Source organism: Eretmochelys imbricata, chromosome 12 (genome assembly GCF_965152235.1).
Source record: "Eretmochelys imbricata isolate rEreImb1 chromosome 12, rEreImb1.hap1, whole genome shotgun sequence".
NCBI lineage: Eukaryota > Metazoa > Chordata > Testudines > Cheloniidae > Eretmochelys > Eretmochelys imbricata.
In genome coordinates, this window is record NC_135583.1 from 19,576,585 (window position 1) to 19,599,193 (window position 22,609).

Here is a 22,609-nt window from a genome sequence, read left to right on the forward strand (position 1 = left end):
AAAAGGGGAAAATTTAACCCTTTAATCTCGTGTAGTTGAAGGGATTTTTTCTCAAGTTAAATTTTAAAGGCCCCTTCCTGCAAAGATCAAGCAACAAACTTCAGCCCAGTTAGTGACTCTTTCAGAAAGTTTTAGTATGATAAAAACTCATAGGGTTTATAATGAAAGCTTTTGCCACCTTAGCTAAAGTGGACGCCAGTGGGCAAGTGTGTATGCTGATAAAGTGATCTGAGACAGTAAATATAAAGCTCTTTAAAAGAAGTGTTGGGTACATTCATAGTTCTATCTCAAGGAGTGCTTGATTCGTCTTAATAGGTGGGTGAATTTATGTAGGTTTTTGCATGTCCTTGTGCTCAGGCTATGCAAGATTCCTGGTACACAGGTGTTTTTGACTGTTGGCCACTCAGGTGTTGTTTGAAATGGTGTTAGGGACAAACATAAGCCTCCATGTATAAACATTTTATTTTCTCTATCTTTAGCTTCACGGAGGAAAGAGAGTAATGGAATGCTTGAAAAAGGCTCTAAAAATAGCAAATCAGTGCATGGATCCTTCACTCCAAGTTCAGCTTTTTATAGAAATTCTGAACAGATACATCTATTTTTATGAAAAGGAAAATGATGTGGTAAGTGAAGATGTAATAGAGAACCATAGGATTTTTCTTTAAAATAGAACCCTGTTTGAAGTTTTTCTTACACTACAATTTATACCCAACTCTCCTAATGATGTGAGCTAAATTCATCTCATAGCACCTCTTACTTAGAATTGCTTGGTTGACAAAATAGTGGATCAGTTCTATGTCTGTGAAAAAGATCCCCTTTTTTCCAAGTCATTGCAATTGCCATTTGTCTCTAGTTCCATGGAGGAAAGAGCTGTGCTGCTGTAATGTGGATGCTTATGTTGACAGAAGGATTGTTGGTCGATGTAGGTAATCCACCTCCCCGAGAGGCAGTAGCTAGGTCAGTGGAAGTATTCTATAGTGGAGATTAGGTTGACCTAACTACATCTCATAGGATCTGAAAATTTCACAGCCCTGGTTGATTTGTAGCTAGGTCAGCCTTATTTTTAGATGTAGAGCAGGTTATAATATAAAATGTAGATGTTCAGTAGAAGTTCTTGTATTACCCATTAGCCCGCTGTAAGTGAAGATGAATATAAAATAAGCAACTAAGGCTGGATAATAGTGATTTATTAGGACTCAACTCCTAAAGTTTAACTTTAATTTAGTTGTAGATAGCATGTTTAATTTTGCACATCTTGCTTGTGTGCATGTGAAAGGAGAGAGACAACTGTTAGAGGAGAATGTTGAGCTATTCTTCCCAGTGGGAGAACTGGTTCTAATTTTTCACATGCAAACTTTTATTTTATCAGTAGGGCTTCTGGTATTGTACTGACTTTAAATGGATTTCAGATGCAATATGGTATGTGGTTGTGAAAATGAGTATGGGGTAACTTTGAAGTTTGTACGCTTCGTGATGATGCTACTGTGAAGTCAGGTTGCATGGGTTTGTAGCCTAATTAGGTTTCAGTGGTTAACATACTTCAGAGGCTGCTTTGTACTTAATTAACATACCCTTCCAAGATGCACAACTTCAAAACTTAGTTTCAGAGGACCTACCTTTTCTGTGATTTATTTGAAGCATTTTCCTCTGGTTTGCCCAAACTGCATTGACGCTTTCAGTAGATCCTGCTGTGAAAATCAATTCTCTTACATCAGAATACAGTGATATGCTAAATCCAATAGATTTCTAGATTTCTGTCCTGTAGTATTGTCTTGTTAAATAGTTGCTGTGCTTCACCCCAGAGGCAGCTGCATTTAACAATGGATGAAATGATTCCCTGTGTATGGCTTGTTCTTTACGTAAAGGTTAGGGTGGGTTTTTGGATGAGTTTAAGGATACTCAATTCCCATTGAATTCCAGTGAGTTGGATGCCAGACTCTTTTTTAAGCGCCACTGAGAATCCCAGGTTTCAGGGACTGCTTTCTCTACAATAGAAGCTGCTCTAAGTCTAAGGTTATTAGAAAAGCTCCTAGAAATAAATAAACTTAGCCCTATAATTTTTTACAAGGGATTTTGAAGTATTTTAACATTGTTGAATTAGTCTTTGCAGACTCCTGTGAGGTAAGAAACATTGTACCTATTTTAAAGATGGGTAAATGGCGGTACAAAATCATTGTCACACAAGCCTCTGGTAGAGCTGCAAGATTACCTCTCTTGTGCCCTAACTGCACTTACTTGGAGGCAAAGTCTGTGGGTAAAAAGAACTAAGATCTCTATTTAAATGTGCTCAGTTGTCATTTACTAGTAGGATTTAGCTATTTATATATTTATTGTAGGTGACAATTCAGGTTTTGAATCAGCTCATACAAAAGATACGAGAAGACCTTCCAAACCTTGAATCTACTGAAGAAACTGAACAAATTAACAAACACTTTCATAACACACTGGAGCACCTGCGTTTGAGGAGGGAATCACCAGAATCTGAAGGGCCAATTTATGAAGGTCTTATCCTTTAAAGAAGACACACTTGCACAGACATGCACACACTGTACTTATTTCTGTCTTTCCATTTACACACAGTATGTCTTTTTATGATAGATTTAATAGACTGTGCCTTTCAGAAATGCCAAGTTAGGTTACAATTCATTTAAATGTGATGTGTTCAGTTCAGCACTTCCAAACACTTGTGTTCAATATGTTAACAAATTTAAAAGGTGTTCAGATTGGACCAGCAACTATAGATTTGATCATGTTAGCATGACTGGACCTGTTTCTTTAAAATTCATGTGACATGTTAGGGCTCTTCTATTCCAAGTTATGACCTATCTTTTCTGTCTCTGTTCACTGTCGCTTCTGTAGCACTATGGAACTCTAACCTGACAGTGGCTATCCATCTCAAAGTGATCTGATTTTTTTTTTTTTCTTTTTAATAGAGCGTTTGATTTTGGGGGCTATTGTTTGTTGGGTTCTGCTTGAGCTTTTCTTTTAGTGCAAGTTAAGTCTAAGTGTAATATTTTCCCTAAAAACTAGAATATATTAATGCATGTTTAGAGAGTTTTAAAACACCATGCTCAGAAACAAAAGTTATATTTTGCATATTAGGGCTCTGTGACATTCAGTGAGGGCCAGTACTGTGCACAGGGCGTATTTATCAAGATAATTTTGTTCCAAATAGTATAAAAAAAATAGAGAAATTGTGATCTATATAGTATATGTATAACCATTGTAAATTTAGGGGAAAATGCATTACACAAGTTTATTCAGTATCATGATTTTGCACCATTGAAACAATAAAGTTGCTATTAACTCTGGTTTTATGTCTAATGTCTGCTGTTGCATTTAATGTTTGTTACAATAAAAGCAAAAGTAAATTTCTTGAATCACAGGTGGGGTCATAAAATCTAAGTGCGTTTAACTCAAACTAATGGGGAGAGCATACACTGGTGTTTCAGTGAATACAGATGGCAGGATTATAAAATGGCTACCTAACATCAGAATTCAGCCAAGAAACACTAACACACATTCACTTATTAGCATCTGGCTGAAAATTTGTGTGTATATATTTTTTGTTTTATAGAATACCTATTGTGAGATCTGTCATACAATAAAATACCCCACTAGAATTTAAAGGAAGTACACAGCCTGATAGCCTTCAGCCAAAATACCCTATCCATTAAGGGGTGAGGAAAATTAAAAGTAGATCAGGAGGCTTACAAAATTGGCTAATGGGCTAGCTGCTAGTCAGTCTAAGAAACTGGTGGTCTCATTCTGCAACAGAATTTCACTAAATTCTGTCCTCTGCCTGATCCTGGCTCAATTTAAGGACTAATAGTCAGTCCCAACGTCTACCAAAAACTGTTTTATTAGCCTTGTACAAATAGTAGCAGTGGACCCATTTGGGCAATTAGTATAGAAGTTTATGTTGACATGCTGATGCATGTGAGAGAACACCACCTAGAAATCTCTGGCAATCCAGGCAACTGATTTGATCGTGCAGATTCTGTGCTATGGTGATGGGTGCCTTTATTTAAATGTATAATTTCTTAATAGTGGAGCTCTGGAAAGGATACCTTATGCTGTGCCTCAGTATCTGCAAGAGATACACTGATTACAAATTACCAGTTGTGCCCTCTATGGAAAAGTTTATTGTTGGCGTCTTTTGGCCTTCCAAGAACAGTCTGTCTACAAACTTTTATGCTAGAAAGCTGTGAACATAACTTCTATTCTGTAGCGCTAGCGAATCTTCAGTCTAAAAAGTTTAGTGAGTCATCTTTATCGTAAGAGTTTGTAGGTGATGGTGGTGTGGAGCTAAGAAATAAGAGCCACCCTTTGTTTTACAATACAGACCCTATCCTGCTCCTAAGAGTCCTAAAGGCCCATCTGCCAGATCTTCATGAAGCATATCCAAGTGAGAGCACAATTAACAGTCTTGGGAATAGGTCCATTTTACCATGTCCCCTTCTGTTTCCAAAGTAACCATGTATGCTGGAACCAGGCTGCTGCTATAAGTATTAAGTAGGCTATTTTATGACTTAAACAATTAATTTAATAAAACTTATTAAAAAAAGTTTACTGTAAGTAACAGATTTCAAAACAGTGGTTCACAGGCCGCATATAATACAAGATGGGTCTTAACAGCTGATTAACGTGTGTCTGCTATGGTAATGGACAAATATCAATACTGCTATTCACCTACTGATTTTTTTTCAGTTTGTCAATGGGGAAGTAGTTGCAAAACAACACAGGATGCTCATGGGGGGACATTCTCCTGCAAGCTAAGAAACTGATCCTTTCATGGGTTTCACTGCTCAGATCAGTGTGCTTAAAGTGTAGAAGATGTGACTGGCATTCAGTGTGTCCAGCGATATTTGACTTGTCCCATTGAGGTGAAGGGAGAAAGATGAGAGAACTGAAGAGGTAAAAAGCCAAATCATGCTTTCACCTCTCCAATTAACGCAGACACACCTGAACGCAGCAGAACCACTGCAGTATCTTTCTGTGGGCCTGGGGAGCATGCTGTGGAGCTCTGTCTTCTGTGGGGGCTTCTTGCATTTCACTCTCACAGATAGGTTTAGGAGGGCGAGAGTAGTGGGACTGGTATTTCATAGGCCTGGAAGGGAATTCCCTGCTCTCATGGCAGGACAAAGTATTATCTAGATGAGCTACACAACTACCTCATTGGTTATGGAATGGCTATGCACTGACATTCCATGGCTGGTCATTCTCTCTCCCCTGCCTGCCTCAATGCACAGCATGGCTGTCCTCTAGGGACAGGATTTGCTCCAAATAATATAAGTGCTTGACTGGTAGTGTTTCCCATAAGAATATTTGAGAAAAGGAGATTTTTTTCAATGTCTTTTTTTTTCCTATTGCCATCTCCTAAGCCCCGCCCGGGTAGAGACTCTGCGGAGAACAGTCTTCGCTGGATGAGATGGGGATGGGAGGGTAGGAGGTGGACTTGAATAAAAGATTAGTAAGGATTTGTATTGGTCCTGATGTGTCAATAGTTTCACTTACCACTGGTAACTTTCTGATGGGCCACTGGACACAGTCTTTAAAAAAGGCAAACCATTTTTATCTGCAAAAGGATGTACATTTTGAAGGATTCAGACTGCATGTTTATATTTTTTTTTACTTTATTTTGGGGGTGTTTCCCTGGATTTTCACTGAATGTGTCTGATCTGACTGTATATAACTAGGCTTTGAAAGATTTGAGTGTTTTTAAAAATGAATTTCAGCCAATATCTTTGTCTAAACATATTTTCATTCACTTAAAATCTTGCAGTAGCAGGAAATCAATTTTAGTCTAATACTAATTTTTATTTGAGACCATCATTGTGGATAGTGAGATGTATAAAAACATTTAGGATCACTTTAAGCACTGTTCATAGATTTAAAAAGATGCCTGTAGGGTAAATATATACTGTTATGCTACCACATGTAATTGGAGCACATGTTCATATTTCTCTGCAACTTTGACCCTAATGCCCATTGACATTATGCTGGACTCTGTACTAACAGACTGCTAACATGACAAAATAAAACTAGAATTAGACTCTTATGAGCCCACATTTTTCTTCCTTCTATTAATCTCTTCTCTCAATAGCCCCAAAATAAGCAACATCAACATTCATATTTATAGTAGTACACATTTCCATATATCCATCCAGTGTTAATAACTCTTAAACCTTTCTGTTACTTATCAAATACATTTTATTCATTCGTGATTGTTCTGTATCACTTAGTTTTAACTCTGTTTTATAGACTTACATAGGTATAAAATAGGCTGCTGTTTTTAGGTATGGCATTATACACAAGCAAGAGCACGATGGTGTGATATTCTTTTTAAGAACATGCACAGATATTTGGTCCCCTATCCAAAACTCACTTCAGCCAAGGAAGACTTTAGTGAATTTTGAATTAGGTCCTTAGTGCAGCATTGTTTATAAATGTACATACAGTAATTTGGTGCAATACTGCTTACACATTGATAGGTCCACACACAGCTTATCTTTTCTTAAACTTTCTCTGTACATTTTGATTATTTTAATGGAGGGATAAATCAGTGGATGGATAAAAATACTGTAAATTTAACCAGTTTCTTCCTTCTGAAAAATACATCTTTTTTTCAAACTCGACTCTATTTTTTAGCTTACATTAATTCTTGCAGTATTTTTACTTTCTGTACTCTGTATTTTTATGGCCTGCAGATGTCGTCTACACTTTATCATTGCAAAGTAATTAAAGGGAATTTTATCAGGTTATAGATCATATTTTAAGAAAAAATCCTAACCTGTTAACACCTGAAAGTTTTAAAGGTGAAAGACTTTGCAAACTCTTACTTTACTTTTTTTCATAGGAATGCTGTTTGCCTTTTTGCATGTCATTCTGCTTTGAATGAAAACAGACTAGATAGGATCACTTTCTGGTTGTGATGCATTAGCATTGCAATGTTATAAATCTTTCTCTGATTTATTTGTATTTTTATTGATCTTTAAATTCTCTTAAGTCTACCCTGACTTAAAGTAACCAGGGGTAGTCCTAATTCATGGACCTAAACCAAAGCAGCACCAGTAGGTTCCTTTTAGAAGCAATTAGTGTTTCTACATAACAAGCTCATTTTTCTTATATATTTTTACATAAAAATGCGGGGATGAATTTTAGCCTTACCAGGACACAGCAGTTTTATAAAAGCTTTTCTAAAGCTCATGTGGCACAGTGGGTATAAAACAGGGTTAATGGCTGAGTTCAGCCACAGAAGCCAAAATGAAGTCTCGTAGAGAGAATGATGCACACATTGCCCATGACAAGCTGCTCTAATGATCATCAGAAGTGTATAAGGAGCCCAACACAAACCAAACACACAGACAATAATTGCTAAAGACTTGGCTACTCGTTTGTCCCGGGAAAGTCTAACTCTGTTTGCCATGCTGTTGGCAATATCTGTTCTTCTTGTGGTGTTGCAAATGTTTTCTATAGCTTTGTAAAGACTGCCCCTGGGTTCTTTAGTCTCAACATCCACCTGTAAGGGTGGTAAATCTTGACCGACGTTAAAATCTAGGGTCTGGTTATCAAGTTTACATAGGCTGAGCTTTGAACTGCAGGGTCTAGTGGGTGAAAGGCTACGTGCTCTTCTTTTCTTATCTCTCTGTCCGTCAGTAGGTTTTACAAAAAATATTACATGCTCTCTTTTTTTCCCTTGGAAACTTGTTTCACAGTCCTCTTGATCAGGTGCTAGGTTTTCATTTCTCATGGGAGTGCGTTTCCTTATGTTGATGTAAATGCTTACATTAAAGTATGTAACGCTAATGAAAGGCGTAAAGAATTCAATAGTGGAAGCAATCATTAGGAAATACCAATTGTAGAAGAATTCAGCATAGCACTCTCCTTCAGGGAGGATAGTTTTTTGAGCAATATACTCCCAACTGATGATGGCTGGTCCATAGAGAAGAAAAGCTGCAATCCATACGATTATCATCTTTAATACAGCATTTCTAGTCATTCCCTTCTGAGCTCTGTAACTCACCTAAGCAATGAAAAAAGTAACAAATGATGATCGTGCTCCCCAGAACAATCCAATAACCTATAACTACAATGTTAAGGATTCCTGTTTTATTTTTGTTGTATGTGCTGGGCACACAAAAATGAAAAACTTTCCTTACTAAACACATTGTAACAAACCAAAGCTATTCCTGCTTCTCCCTTTCCAACACCCACCATTTAATAAAAGAGATACCCTTCTAGCTGTTGCTTGTCCATGTTCTGTGCAAAAAGAATTGCACCTTGCACCATTCCTAAGAGCTGCTAGACTAAGGCTGTTGCGGACTGCACAAAACATATGAATTCTTGAGGAAAGGATCCTATTCTAGCCCCAGTCAGAGGTCGCATGTGTGTTGCTGTAGTTGTGATGCCTGCTTGTGGGATATTGTGGGAGTGAATTTTTGTTCCTTAGTTTTTATATTTTCTCCTGTGGTATTAGTTAAGTAACTTGTATTACATTTTCAAGTGATGAGTTGAGTTTACAGAACACCTCCGTACACACTTACTAGACTGTAGGAAAGGCTGTAATGTTTAATTTTGGTATGACAGGTTATGATCACCAAAAATTATTAGGTCCCCACATGTCTTCCAAATATTAGTGCCTCAGTCTGTGACTTGTAATAAACTGGATATGAAAATCAATATGTTGGGAAAACTTCCTGCTTCCCAAAGAAAAGCAATGACATGAAGGACAAAAGGAAAACTTGGCCAGGGGAGAAGGTGCATGCTATTTCTGCAAAATGACTGTTCTCAATCCACAATGTGTATTTCAGTGAACGCCCAAATATTGAGAGAAGTGAGGGCTATAGCAATGGGCAAAGGGGGGGTGGGGTCAGAAGCCTGAATTGTAATCAGTGTTTCCTCTAATTTTTGACAGGCCCTCTGCCCAAAAAAATTCTTCTGTGCAAATTGTTGACAGGCTGTGTGTGCAAAAACTTTCTTCTGTGTAAATTATTGTGCTTCTGTGCAAATTTGGGTGCGGGCAGTGTTTCACTGTGGGCGTGGGGTTTAGGGTCTGTGCGCATGCACATACACACACGGTTTAGAGGGAACAGGGATTGTAATCCTATGCTGGTCCTTGACTTGCTATAAATGAGGGAGAGGGAACTTCCCTGCTTCACAGGCCTGTTGTGGCCTTTAATTAGTATTTGTGTCATGGCTTGCACAGGCAAGTACAACTGCTTCTTTGGCCTGGTCTACACTATGAGTTTAGGTCAAATTTAGCAGCGTTACCTCGATTTAACCTTGCACCCGTCCACATAACGAAGCCCCCCCTTTTTTTTTTTTACTTAAAGGGCTCTTAAAATCTTTTTCTTTACTCCACCATCAATGAGGGGATTAGCGCTGAAATGGGCCTTGCCAGGTTGAATTTGCGGTCGTGTGGACGCAATTCAATGGTATTGGCCTCCAGGAGCTTTCCCTAAGTGCTCAATAGTGACCACTCTGGACAGCGCTCTTGACTCAGATGCACTGGCCAGGTAGACAGGGAAAGGCCCGCCAACTTTTGAATTTCATTTCCTGTTTGGCCAGTGTGGCAAGCTCCCCTGCACAGGTCACCATGCAGAGCCCATCAGCACGGGAAACCATGCAGTCCCAGAATCGCCCAAGAGCTCCAGCATAGACCGAGCGGGAGGTATGGGATCTGATCACTGTATGGGGAAACAAATCTGTGCTGGCAGAACTCTGTTTGAAAAAACAAAATGCCAAAACATTTGAAAAAATCTCCAAGGGCATGAAGGACAGAGGCTGTAACAGGGACCCATAGCAGTGCATGTGAAAATTAAAGAGCTCAGGCAAGCCTACCAAAAAAACAGAGAGGCAAACAGCTGCTCCGGTTCAAAGCCACAGACATGCTGCTTCTATGATGAACTGCATGCCATTCTAGCGGCTGTAGCCACCACTACCCCAACCCTTGGGACACACACAATCAACTGTATAAAAACACTTTCTAAAAAAACAACTTCTATAAATTTGACCTAATTTCAAAGTGTAGACATACCCTTTTGTGAATGAGACTATACCTCTCTGCCCTTGTTCTAACCCAGCCTCCAGGCAGCTAATCTGCGTCCCTCTGTGAACTGTTAAGGTTCAAGTTCCTCCTAAATTGAAGACTCAAACCAAACCACTCTAAGCTTTGCTTTGTTTTGCTAAGGTAGCATTCAGTCCCCGTGAGCTGGCTGGAGCACGGCTGGCAATGCAGACCGTGCTGACCAGGCGAGGCAGTGACAGCCTCAAAAACCCACATTCTCTTTTGCATTTATTAGCATGTCTGATCTCATCCTTTTTAACCCAGGAGTCTCCCCCTAAGCTCCAGGCTGAGCTAGGGGCGTAGAGCTCCAGTCATGGTAGAAGGGCTCTGTCCCTTACCGCTTTGGTAACGGAAATGAATCTGTCGAAGCTGATGAGGACAATGTTGAAGACGGAGGCGGTGCACACCAGGTAATCCACCACCAGCCACAGCTTGCACAAGCCCTTGCCGAACTTCCACTCGCCCGTCAGCACGTAGGGGATGTAGAGAGGGATGCAGAAGCCACCTGCGGACAGAGAGCTCAGCGCCGCAGGAGCACACCCGGGCCCCGGCTCCGCGTACTCCTGTGTTACAACGCCCGGCACTTCCATCGGGGCAGGACCCACCCGTTTAATGGCAGCTGGCTGGGGTTGAGCCGCGGCTTGCAGCCTGGCTCCCTGTTGCCCTGGGAAAGGCGGGGTCGGTGTCTGCACGCGCCCTGCCCCCCGGGCGTTAACCCGAGGGACTTAACCTGAGGACAGACCCCAGCTGGGCACCTTGCTGCCCCGCTCCCTGCCCCGTCCCGGGAGCGGTCCCTACCCCGGCTGCAGCGCCCAGGGACTGGCTCTCTCTGCGCGCTCCGCATCGCCCGGGGGTCCCAGCGCGGGCCGGGGCCGGGCCCTGCCCCTGGCCGTCCCGACCAGCCCGCGCCCCGCAGCCTGTCCCGGGGCCCGGCTCCCGCGGGCGCGCCGCCGGGCGCAGAACTCACCCACGAGGAGGTCGGCGAGGGCCAGGTTGAGGAAGAAGAAGTTGCCCTGGGTGCGGAGGCTCCGGTCCACCACGAAGGCCAGGATGACCAGCGCGTTGCCCAGCACGGTGGCCAGCACCAGCAGCCCCATGAGCGCGGCCAGCAGCACCGAGAGGCCGGCGGAGAACTGGCCGTGGTGCTGAAGCAGCTGCCCCGCGCCGGCCGCGCACGCGTTGCCCAGCGCCGCCGGGCTGCTGGAGAGGTTGAGCCAGGGCAGGTCCCCGGGCATGGCTGCTGCCCTGGGCTGAGGGCGCGGCACGGCACAGGTACGCGCCACCCCGGCCCGGCCCGGGAAGCCGCTCGCTGGGCGCTGCCGGCTCGGAAGGTGAGTCGGGCTCTGGAGCCTCTGCGCGAGCTGCCGGAGCAACTCCAGGGCGGGCTGCATCCCCCGCCCCGTCCCCTCCTCCACTGGCCGGCCGGCGGGAGGCGGGGACCGGCAGGAGGGAGTGTGGGAGCGGGAGCAGCGCAGGGACTGGGCACAGAGGAGCGGCCCCCCTGGTCCCGCTCCGCCCTGAAGCGGCAAAGTCGCCTGCTGAGGAGAGCAGCCCCGCCGCGCGGCGGAGAGCCGCGTTCCCGCCCGCAGTGAGTGCGCTCAGCCTGTGGCGGGCTGTGAGTTGCTTAGGTGGTACAACCCCCGTCATATCCCAGCCCCCGCCTGCGTCTGTTCCGCGCCTTAGCGCAGTCCGGGGCCGGCCACGGGTGATTTGAGAGGGCAGGTGCTCAGGACTTCCTAAAAGTCAGACCCCCTTTAATGGGTCCCGCCTAGGGCACCCGAAACCTGAGGCACTGCAAATCATTGGCCAGAATCTGTCCAGGTCGGGTCCCTTCAGATTTCTGGCCTCACAGACTTCGAAAGCGGTTCCTGAGTTTACTAGGATCTCATGGTGTCAGTTAGAGTGGGGGAAATGATAGAGTTTCATGAGACACATTTTGGTCTCTATTTGTCATTGCCTTTAACTTGGAACCTCAGGCTCTTCTATTCAAAGAAAGCTCTAGTCTATCCAGGCAACGTGCTGAATAGCTGTCCACAAAGTTAGGGAGCCAGTAACCAAAAGTTACTTCAATGAATCGTTCATGTTGCCCAGAAGAAGATTGCAAAATCCTGGTGTAGGTGACTTTTGCTCTATTTTTAGCTCTTTTCACAATGCTCAGGATGGAAGTCTTAGTTTCTTTTCTGTTCAATACTATGAAATACCAACATGGAGCAACCTTTTTAAGGGCTTTTGAGTAGTCAGCAACTGTGTTATACAAGGCTAGTGATTTAAGCAGCCACTGAAAGATATTTGAAGATGACATTGAACTAACACTTTTAGTTAGTCTCACACAATAGGCTAGAACAATGTGCCTTGCTGAAGCCCTTCCAATTACCCTGGCGGTGTAAAGGGAAAATGTGAAAAAATGATTTATTTGTACACAAAAGAGAAAATAGACCAGGCAGAAAGGAAATCAAAAATTCCAGAGCTGACACTTTGGGAAGCCAAGAGCAATTATTGTTTGAAAAATGCTTTTTATTTGACAATCAGTTTTATGTTGGGCTTTGTTACAAAATACATTGTATTTGACAATGTTTTAGGCTGCACTTTCTGTTTAAGTGCCCGATCCTGCTTCCACTGAAGTGAATGTCACTAGATTCAATGGAAGGAGGATTGGGTCAGAATGGATTGCTCTAGAGAACCCACAACATCTATTGAAGTCCACTGTGATTGAAGGTATATATCCTTTTAATGGGTGAAATCCTACTCATCTCAACTCATGTGAGTTGTCCTACTGAGCTAAGTTCTGCCCTAAGATACATGCATACAATCCTGCTTTCATTCAGTGACAGTTACACACTTCTCAAAGGACAGGGTTTTTTGTCCCTTTGACTCCAATGGGCCCATCTTTGTAATTAAGGCAAGCAGCGTGTGGCCAAAGACAATTATTGGAGGCACTTATTCCTTGCACGCCATTGCAGAGTGGATAAACATCTCTCTCTCTTTTTTTAAAAAAATAAAAAATAGAGATTTGCATAAATCTGCAGTTTGCAATAACAAAATTCAAAAGCAACTGGACTGACACTGAAGAACAAGCTAGTCATGTAGATCTCAGGGGAAGCAAACAAGAAAAGCTGTTTTAATAAATTGCCTAATCTTTGTATGTGTGCATGCACGCTTGCACTCAGTAACACAAACTGGCCCCTTTTCACAGAGAGAATACCCCCAAAGCTAGCTTTTATCAACATTGGGAATAAAAATTCCATGACAGTTCCACAGCTGGTGTAAATCAGCATAACTACACAATGGAGTTATTTCTATTTACATTAGCTTGAGATCTGGTCCTCCAAGTTTATGCTGATACTGAGGCTGAAGTGTAATATGTACAAGCAAAATACCCTTTCTATATGCTTCTGTATCTTTCTCTTCCTAAAGCAAATAAATAAAATCACACAATGAAAAAGGGAGGGAAACAAACAAATAAAAGTCCTTAGAAGGTTTAAAAGGATGTTGAAAAATTGGAGAGAGTGCACAAAAGAGCCACAAAAATTATTCAAGGGCTGGAAAAAATGTCTTACAATGAAATATTTAAAAGAGCTTAATCTGTTCAATGTATCAAAAATAAGACTCAGAGATAGCTTGATTATGGTGTATGAGTATCTTCATGGGGAGACTATACCAGGAACAATGGGATCTTTAATCTAGCATGAAAAGGCATAACAAGACACCCAGGGCTGGAAGCTGAAGACAGACAAATTCAATTTAGAAATAAGGCACACATTTTTAATAGTGAGGGTTATTGACCATTGGGACAAACTATCAAGTGGTGGTTTATCCATCATTTTGCTTTCAAACCAAGACTGAATGACTTTCTTGAAGGTATGCTTTAGCCAAACACAAGTTTATACTTTAGTTAAATACAAATTGTTGGGTTCAATACAGGGGTAATGGGTTGACATATAATGGCCTGCGATATACATGAGATTAGACAAGATGATATAATGGTCCCATCTGACCTTAAATTCTAAGTCTATGATTAAGGTAGGTTTAATAGTGATTATTACCTGATGTTGGGCTGCCTGGCTCCTGTTTTCATTAAGACCGATGGGAATTTTCATTGACTTCAATATGCATGAGATCAAGCCCATTGATAATTTCTGCTGATTATGCTATTGAGCATAAAATACATGGAGACAGCACAAAGATACGAAGAAGAGAAAACAAGACTCCCAGTCATAAAGAAAAGAGAAGGATTTTTTTGGTGTTTTTTCATAAATAATTGCTATATTCTTCAACTCATTATGCATACCTTAATTTTCACATAGTACAGAGAGATCAGTGCACATTTCTGTAGTGTACAACCTGAAGTCAGATTTTTGAGATTCTCACTGGTTCACACTGGTTAATCACCTCTTGATTCTCCTTTAGTACTAACCGTTTAAAGAGACATGATGGCCACAGCTATTAAAGATTTTTCCCAGAAAAGTGAAGTATTACTCCACATTTTTTTGCTCTGTGTAGAGTTTTTTTTTTTTTTTTTAGATCCCGATAATGCTCCCTGAAGTCTTCAAGCTCTGCTAAGAACAAACACATGCTAGATGCACAGCATGCTCAGAATGGCAGATTTTGCTAATACAGATTTCAAACACTTTCTCATTTTCCTGTAAATTGAAAGGTTATCTCTCATGTGTAGTGAGTTATACTGTTCCTTTCCCTGTTACAGATGCATGCTGATTTTTTCTTAATAATAATCAATTGTTGAGAAAATAGCTTTGTTTTATTCTGAAACATACGCTGCCGGTCCTGTGGGGACAGCCTTCCAACTGGGATGTGCTAAAAAGCATGGCAAAAAGAGAGGAAGTACAGAATCTTTCTGAATTGTTTGGGAGAGGACTGTATTGTGGATTCCTGAGACTAAGATGCAGGAATAAATTCCGTCTAATCCCTGAAGCAAAAGGTCTAGTTTATTAGAGCTGGTTGAAAAATAACAACTTTTTTTTAAAAAAATTAAATTTAAAAAATTTCAAGGCATTTTCATTCTTCTGGGTTCTGAATTTTTCAAAATATTCCATGAATTTTTTTGATTGTTTTCATTTTTGAAAATCACAAAGACTATTTTTTGCCTACTCCCCTGGTCACTTTTGAGACACAGAGCTGCCTGAATCATGCTCTTTCCTGGTGACTCTAGTGTATTTGGGTATGTGGGTGAATGTCACTATAGTAGCTACAGTACAGAATGTGTTTTCCCACTACGGTCAGCTGACATTTTCCACAGAATGGGCTAAATTCAGCCCTCAGTTACACCTGTTACCCTCAAATGGGTAACTGACAGAGGGCAGAATCTTGCTATGTCTTCTGTTGGTCCAGTAAATGCAGCTCTCACCTGAGATGAATAACACAAAAATGACATCTGAGAAGCCTCATGTCCATCAATAGCATAGGTATGGACAATTTAAAACACCTTTTAAGCACATTTCCTTTCTTATGTTACTAATAATACCTTGGATTACTAGCTTGCCACCTAGGGGAAATTGACTAGAATAGCTCCCTATCTAGATATTCTACTTTGGAAAAAAAAAGATTTTATTTCAGAATACTTATTCCACTTTGGAAGAATCCTCATTATTTGGTAATAGATTGACTCTTATTCTGGAATAGTGTCCACATGGGGAGGAGCAATTTGGGTCAATTTCTCTGTGTTCACAAGTCCTATTAAACCTGAACAATTTTTTTAAAAATGCAATTTACTTTTCACTCTTTCTGTTGTTTATTTACTTCTTGCATTTCAGTCAGCTTGGAAACCAAAATAGGTTTTATTTTGAGATGAGATGGATTCTCACAGTAATCTGAATGGCAAGAGCATTAAAGATCTTTTGGGAAAATGGGAAATTTAAATTAATGTTGAAGTCATATCTTCATTCATTCATCATATGATATTCCACCCTGTGTTGAAATTCTCTATTCTGTCCTGAGCACATGGCAGCCCCATTGCTGGGAGTGCCTCACTCCACTCAGCTGTCATAGAATCATAGAATATCAGGGTTGGAAGGGACCTCAAGAGGTCATCTAGTCCAAATGGGCCTAAATGGGCCCTTCAAGGATTGAACTCACAACCCTGGGTTTAGCAGGCTAATGCTCAAACCACTGAAATTCTATTTTAATTGCTTCATGTGTACAGTGTAGTAAGATTTTCCTTGTTATATTGTTTTATTGTACATTGTAATTGCAAAAAGTATACTGATTGTTTCTGTATTTACTAAATTATTAAGCTATTTAGCTGTTTGTAATGTTTATTTCTTTTAACACAGTTACTCTCAAGCCCCCAACACTATAAAATTAAAATTCCAGGGTAAAAATCCTTTAACACAGTTAAAATTCAGATACAAAGGCTTTCAGGCAGCATACAATAGAATATAGCCTACAGCCTAATGCAGTACAATATAACATACTACTATAATTAACAGCTCACAATAAACTCAAGTCCAGATTTTCAAAAGTGCTAATGCTGCTATTGTTCCTACTGTTCTCAATTAGAGCTTATGGGTACTGAACTCTTTTTGAAAACTAGGCCCTCTCAATATAATGAACACAGATAGAATAGAGTCCACCATTAGAAATGAGATAAATAAACAATAAAAGAGAAATCCCAAGGGAACAGATGCACCCAGCAATTTGCTGTGAAATTTATTTATTTCATTTTCAAATGAACACCAAAGACACCTATGCAAAGCTCTAGGTACCTTAACATGAATTAATCATAAAATAAGTACAATTAAATTAAACTTCAACAGCATTAAAACCTGTTCCACAGGAACTTGACAGCCAGCCACGTACCCATTACATCATCTAGGAAGCAAAACCCAAGCCTGTTAAACTGGTGTTTTTTGCAGCATACCCTGAAAGTTGCCAAATTTGGGCTATTTCCAAAGTCTCTAGAGTTCCAGGTTTAAAAAATTCTAGACACTTTTGTATCAATTGGAAAGTGAGTCCAGAATGGAGATTTCTTCTAACCTTTCTCACAAATACTTTATGAGGCCACTATATTTATGATATTACTTGGGAATATATTGCCACTAAAAGACATCAATCCCATATCACAGAATCATAGAATATCTGGGTTGGAAGGGACCTCAGGAGGTCATCTAGTCCAAGCCCCTGCTCCAAGCAGGGCCAATCCCCAATTAAATCATCCCAGCCAGGGCTTTGTCAAGCCTGACCTTAAAAACCTCTAACGAAGGAGATTCTACCACCTCCCTAGGTAACGCATTCCAGTGTTTCACCACCCTCCTAGTGAAAAAGTTTTTCCTAATATCCAACCTAAACCTCCCCCACTGCAACTTGAGACCATTACTCCTTGTCCTGTCCTCTTCTACCACTGAGAATAGTCTAGAACCATCCTCTCTGGAACCACCTCTCAGGTAGTTGAAAGCAATATGGGCCTGATGTTACAGCTGTGACCAATCTATGTTGGTTGACTTTACAGCTGGGTGAAAACTGCAAAAAATCTGCATGAATAATCATTTGAACTTTTAAATGAATTCACTTTGACAGAATTTGTGGTCCTTTTGTGTTTGTTCTCTGGGAATGTCTTAGTGAAGGAGTTCACTAGTAGGAACATTCACTGATGCAAGCACATTTTATGTGAATATTGTACAATATTTGCAGGACAGGAATTCTGAATTTGTAATCACAAACACTTACATTTAATCTGATCACCACTTAGTGAGAGACACACCATGTGAGTTACATAGCCAAGCAAGCCAACTTGAATTTCAAGTGGTTACCACAACAAGCTCTTTGCAAATGAGCTACACCCAAGAATAATTTGCAGAAATTATTCAGCAACTAATTTTGAATAACATGTACTTTTGAGAATCACAATCTGTTCACAAGCAACTAGCAAAAAAAAAAAAGGGGGGGACATATGTCAAATTATTAATGCAAATTCTATGCACACCTCTAATTGACGGTGATAGCCTATTTCAGAAATGACTTGACATCTCAAGGGGAAAAACATGCTACAAACCTCATCATTTAGCATCACCTATTGATTATTCTGTCTGACCAAAGGATTCCAAATACAGGTATTTGAAGCAGTACAAATGCAAAACATCTTTAATTGGGATTAACTGACATGATAATCAAAACTCTGAATGTGATCAGAACCTTGCCTACACTAGGCCCCCTGTTGATGTTAGTACTGAGATGTAAGTAGTGGTATTTTTTGTAAAATTCCTTAAAGTAGATATAGCCACAGTGCAGAAAGTCTTCTTATATAAAGGCAACTTTTCAGTTGTAGCATATTACTGCAAAAAGCGTTTACTTATTAATAGCCCCCTTTCAGATTGTGCAGACAGATGCCAGCTTTCTTCTTGTCTCCGCTAGCAGCACTGAGTAACAGAGTTCAATACTTGAGGGAGAATGTATTTTCTTTGTCAGTGGCAACCAGAACAAATTTTTGTGCTGCTTGAGAGAATATATACATAGATTTATTAACTAAATAAATGAAAAGCTTTTATTAGATAGATCTGGTCTTAATTAAATGATTAGGGGAAATTGAATTCTATCATACTCATTTCCTACTATTTTTCTCCACTTTGACAAATCAGTGTTTCACTTCCACATGTATTCAGGTGTTTTTGTTTGATGTTCTTCCATCATCTCCAGACAAATAGCATGATTCCTTTTAATTTAATATTACTGTTCTCACTCTCATGGGTAAGGAAGTAGAACCTTTCTGATCTGTGCTACTAGCAAGGAGACCCAGTACAGATGATTGAATCTTACTGTTTAATGAGCATGCAAATGCACACAATTAAAAAAAATTCTGCATTGAACAAATGTACAGTAGAAAACCTAGTAATCTGCAGACTGGTGTGGTTTGCAGATTAGTGAAAGTTGGGAGTGGGCAGCAACACGAGCACCACTGGCTGGTTACAAGTTTCCTCCTAGCCCTGTTAGAGGGCATACTAAAGTCGGGGTGGGGTGGAGAGGTGACATGGTACTTCTTCATGTACCCTTAGACACAACAAATCCTGCATCCTGACAGGGCGTTAGCCTAGATGGCCCTTGCAGTCCTTTCTAATCCTATGATTCTAAGTATTCTAACTAGCAGAGCTGACAATACAGCAAACCAGGAATTCCAGCATTCATATATAATTCTGAAATACCTCCTTTCAGGGTGTAGCTGGTATTCTCCAGAAATGAGCTAGAAGCTCATTCTGGTTTCCATATCTTTACTTTCCCCAAACCAACGGGTTGTTTTTCCACAGCGAGCCGCTCATGAACAGATATTTTAATATGCTCCCCCCTGCTTCACTGAAAATTCACCTTCTGTATCTATGGCATCAAGAGTTGGATTTTTATAGCCTTTCCAGCTGTAAGAGGAATGGGAGATGTTCTTTCCCTTCAGACCTGTATGTTCCAAAGCTGTCCCTGGATATTGTTTGCCGGAACCTTGGTTCCCGGTGCTGAGACCTTGATGTGCTTACATTTGCTTGTTTGTTTTTTTTTGCATGTTAATGCATATGTCCATATGTTAAAATGGCAGTGTGCTAATTTCAGATGAGCCCGAGTGCATGCCAACGTAAGATGGATTTAGAGGAGTTAGAGAAAGGACTTGTGGAATGCTGGCCTATTCTGAAATGAGATCCTCTTGCCAAGCAAGGGTCCAATTAGCTTTATCCATGCTTTATTGTTCTTCCTTGTTTCCTATGGGAGATTTTCTTGGTTTTCCAATGGTTTGCATGCAGAGGGGGTGGGACTCAGTTTCCCTATGTGCTATGGGTTTAACGAGGTGATGGGAAAGGGAGTTTGTTGTTACAGAGGACTGGTGAGGGTACTTGGGACCCCCAACCATTTGCTTGGAGAATGGAGACCCCAGCTAGAGGCCCAGCTCAGGAGTCACAGCTGGTTCTGGCCAGTGGGAAGACAATGGGCTACGGGGAGCAGATTCATCACTATTATACAATTAACACATGCTTTTATCCTGTATTTTTATTTTCTCAATCCACCTTTATGTTGGAAATTCTGCATGAAGAAAGAAAGGCACATACATCCAGGGACCTTCATAAGCCCCTGTAATTTCACTCTTTTCATTTCAAATCTGTCCTAAGAGCCCATGATAAATGCTCTCAGGCATGCCAGGTGTCTATCAATCACCTCACTTCATGCTTGAATGCAGTGTATGCTTGCTATGCTATGTACAACCATTTTTACCTACTTCCTTCCCCCCACCTTGAAATTGATGGTTGATAATACTCAAGTTGATAGACTGTAATTACAGCTGTGTGGAGGTCAACGTTATATTGCAATTACACCTTGAAATAGCTGACACCTCTTATTTGGGTGTTGCTGTTTGTTGTTCTATTTGGAGTAGTGAGATGGTGTTTCTTCTGCATCTGCTATTATGTGGGGGATGTTTCCCATTTTGGGTTATAAGTTTAGTTATATTGTGTTATATAGAACAGTGGTTCTCAAAGCCAGTCTGCCGCTCGTTCAGGGAAAGCCCCTGGCACACCGGACTGGTTTGTTTACCTGCCACGTCTGATGGTTTGGCCGATCGTGGCTCCCACTGGCCGTGGTTCACCGCTCCAGGCCAATGGGGGCTGTGGGAAGGGCGGCCAGCATGTCCCTTGGCCCGCAGCCCCCATTGGCCTGGAGTGGCGAACTGCGGCCAGTGGGAGCCATGATTGGCCGAACCTGCGCATGCGGCAGGTAAACAAACTGGTCCGGCGGGCCAGGGGCTTTCCCTGAACAAGCAGCGGACCAGCTTTGAGAACCACTGGTATAGAGCTGTGTGGGAACTGGAATTTCCATTTTGTGGGAAATTCCACAATTTCAAAATTTGTCTTCATTCCATATCAGAACAAAACCAAAGGCTTTTACTTATAAATGCAGTTCGACTTAACTTGATGTAATGTGAGAAAGCACTATCTAGTGCTTCAGATCTCCCTGTGCCATGTTGTATAACGAGACAGTATACCAGTTCTATTTAGCTTTATTATTTTTGTTTGCAGTTGGAAGGCTCAAGGGTTTATTATGGTTTGGGCTTTGCACCTTTTCACTTTTACATGAAACAGGGAGGAAGGTGAGTAGTGCCAGGTTAGGGGAGGTAAAGACTTTATGTGATGCTTTATAGAGCTGAAAAAATGCATTTATCACATTTGCAAGGGGGGATAAAAGAGAATATTGGAAAAACTAGGACATTAGGAATAAATAGGCATAAATCTTTGAACTCAGACAGTACTATGTTTCACAAAGAGTAATACATATGCAGAATAAATTACAATGACAAATGGCAGTGTGGAAGCTGTGTTTAGGTTAGAGAGATATGGTTCATGTTTGAGGAAGTTTCAGGGCCAGGACAAGATTTTGTTCTAGAAACACTGACAAATGTCAAAATATGAGATGAACACTGAAGCTGGATCTGGCTAAGGTGAAAACAGGGTACTGCCCACCATGTTCCAGTATAGACATCAGAGTTATACAAATATGAGACACTAAAAGTAAAAGGCACAAAGGACAATCAAGTAAAGGGACATAACAGTCCACTGTAAATGTAAACAACAAGTGCAGGCTTTGACATCAGTCCCTCCCACATCAAATCCCAAGTATGTCTCATGATGATAAGGTAGTTAGCCTGTCTGTGAATTCACAGTTCACTTTCAATCATGCAGAGTCGGAAACTGTCTTTAGGATTGTAGTTACTGTCAAAATCAGGTTAGAATGATCTCTCCAATTTAATTGACCTGACGGTTTTTTTCCATGCAGAGCTATCAATAGGATGAAAAGGTGAAATGAAGAAGGGCATTTTTTCACACAAGGAAAATCAACACATTTTAGAAGACTAAATCATTGCCATGATTCATTAGACTATAGCTGGCATACTAACTGGAGAGAAAGAAAAAAACAACAGAAGAAACAGGCAGCATTTGTTGAATCTGCTTCCCTAGCAGGTTAGATGTGTTTCAACCCAAATTCATCAACAGCAAGAAGAAAGCTATCAGGAAACATTAGATCAAGACATAAAAGAAATAAAGGGAGAAAGAATTATTAGAGGCTTGGGGTTCTCATGGAGGCACAGACAAATGACCATGTGGACAGTGGAGCCTTGGAGAAACGTCTGTGCATCAGATCTGGGTGAATTATTAATTGTGGATATTTTATTTGCTGTTGAACAATATTTAACCCATTATCTATTCATCTCTACTGTGAATTATGTTTGGACAATAATTTTAATTTTCTGTATGTCTTTGTAGAGAGGTTGAATAATGCCTTTTAAACTACAGGATGTAAAAGGGCAGTCTCCCATGGTTATTGGCAGGTATTATGTAAAACGTCCAGCTTTCTTCTCTTTCTGATGTTACACTCCTCATTAATGTTTATATTGCAGCCAATGGAGCTATGCAACTTGCATCATCTGAGGGTCTGCCTCTCAACTCCAGTCTGTATAACTTTGGTGATGGATTGTTTCTGTTTGAAAGCAGTTTGCACAATGTTCCTTTTGATATGGGGTTGTTTTTCAGTGAAAAAAAATCACATCTTTTCTACACATGGGTG

The 22,609-nt window shown here is 40.8% G+C and overlaps 2 protein-coding genes across 2 annotated transcripts in view; one reads left to right on the forward strand and one right to left on the reverse strand.

Moving 5' to 3' along the window:
- VPS35 (VPS35 retromer complex component) overlaps window positions 1–3,311 on the forward strand; it is a 43,481-nt gene extending 40,170 nt beyond the window's left edge. Inside the window, exons 16-17 of the mRNA XM_077830864.1 lie at window positions 480–623; window positions 2,337–3,311. Coding sequence (XP_077686990.1) covers window positions 480–623; window positions 2,337–2,516 — 324 coding nt within the window. The 3' untranslated portion in view covers window positions 2,517–3,311. The remainder of the gene's footprint in view (window positions 1–479; window positions 624–2,336) is intronic.
- Window positions 3,312–7,135: 3,824 nt separating this feature from the next.
- On the reverse strand, window positions 7,136–11,460 carry LOC144273030 (histamine H3 receptor-like). Its single transcript, XM_077831486.1, has 3 exons — window positions 11,037–11,460; window positions 10,408–10,574; window positions 7,136–8,026 (listed from the first exon to the last, which is right to left on the reverse strand). Exons 1-3 carry the CDS (start codon window positions 11,458–11,460, stop codon window positions 7,136–7,138), a joined length of 1,482 nt encoding a protein of 493 aa, XP_077687612.1.
- Window positions 11,461–22,609: the final 11,149 nt, after the last annotated feature.

Bases quoted from the DNA above. Each gene is read 5' to 3' on its own strand.
- LOC144273030 (XM_077831486.1), bottom strand. From the start codon at position 11,460: ATGCAGCCCGCCCTGGAGTTGCTCCGGCAGCTCGCGCAGAGGCTCCAG. The intron at 10,575-11,036 runs GTGAGTTCTGCG...CTCTGTCCGCAG, and splicing joins CCTCGCCGACCTCCTCGTGG to GTGGCTTCTGCATCCCTCTC. The intron at 8,027-10,407 runs GTAAGGGACAGA...TTCATTGCTTAG, and splicing joins TCATTTCCGTTACCAAAGCG to GTGAGTTACAGAGCTCAGAA.